Raw genomic sequence first — 924 nt, 5'->3', positions numbered from 1 at the left:
AACAGTTAAATTCCTCCATCATAGTGAACAATAATAATAGTGTGGGAAGTTGATTCGAGTTTATGATAGCAACGCTCTTGGCATGTTTACCAACCATATTTAGAAACTGTGATGAAGACTTTGCTTGAACTTAGATAAAAGGGATATTCAGCATGTCTTCTTCTGTTACCACACCTGCTGTTACTTCAATAAAAAAAAAAAAATTCTCTAAAGTTGCAAATTCATCGTTGACATGACGCCTATCATTCACACCACAGGGCTTAGTTGTGCATTTAAAACTAAACATTGATATAAAATCTGAATTCAAAGCTTTTCCAGCATGAATTTTAAACAGTTTGTAGCTGCACCGGAAAGGTATTGTGTTCTGTTTTGTTATTTGTCTGTGATTTTAGTGATATATCAGAATACGTAAAGCATACAGTTAGAGCATGAATGGCAACTAATGTAAAACACCTACAGTCCTTAGAGTAGATTCACACTCATTTCTAAAAGTCGTATGAACTCCTCATGTATTATTTGACGGTAAAGTTAGCTGATATAAACCTGCATACATGCAAAGCTTTGTACGAAGTCGCAAGGTTCACTTAGGCTCGTTACCAGCCGCCCACGAGCAAAAGGGCGGTCATAGTTCTAGCCTTCAGGAGGGCCCAAGGCGCGTCCGGCACGAGGCTGACCTTTGACCTCTCCCTCAGCCGATCAGCGACGGTGGCCGGGCTGGAGGAGCAGGTGATGTCGCGGCAGGACAGCGGGCGAGCCAGCGTCAAGTCGGGCGGCTCGCGCAGCCACGAGCGGCTCCTCGATGGCCGCAGGACACCGGACTACATGGAGCAACGGGCGCTCGATCAGCTCCTGGCGCCGGTGCTGACGAAGGCGCTGCTGCAGGGTAGGTGGCTGAGCGCGGCCTGGCTGACAGGGACCGTCAGG

The 924-nt window shown here is 47.1% G+C and overlaps 1 protein-coding gene across 1 annotated transcript in view; it reads left to right on the top strand.

Moving 5' to 3' along the window:
* Positions 1-924, top strand: part of LOC119591196 — a gene marked incomplete at its 5' end in the record, with an annotated part of 7,320 nt that overhangs the window by 4,751 nt on the left and 1,645 nt on the right. The window contains 1 exon segment of the mRNA XM_037939907.1: positions 693-883. Within this exon segment, the coding sequence (XP_037795835.1) occupies positions 693-883 (191 nt within the window).

This window comes from Penaeus monodon, chromosome 28 (genome assembly GCF_015228065.2).
Source record: "Penaeus monodon isolate SGIC_2016 chromosome 28, NSTDA_Pmon_1, whole genome shotgun sequence".
Lineage (NCBI taxonomy): Eukaryota > Metazoa > Arthropoda > Malacostraca > Decapoda > Penaeidae > Penaeus > Penaeus monodon.
Note: the sequence above shows the minus strand (reverse complement) of the source record. Positions and strands in the feature narration are given on the sequence as shown.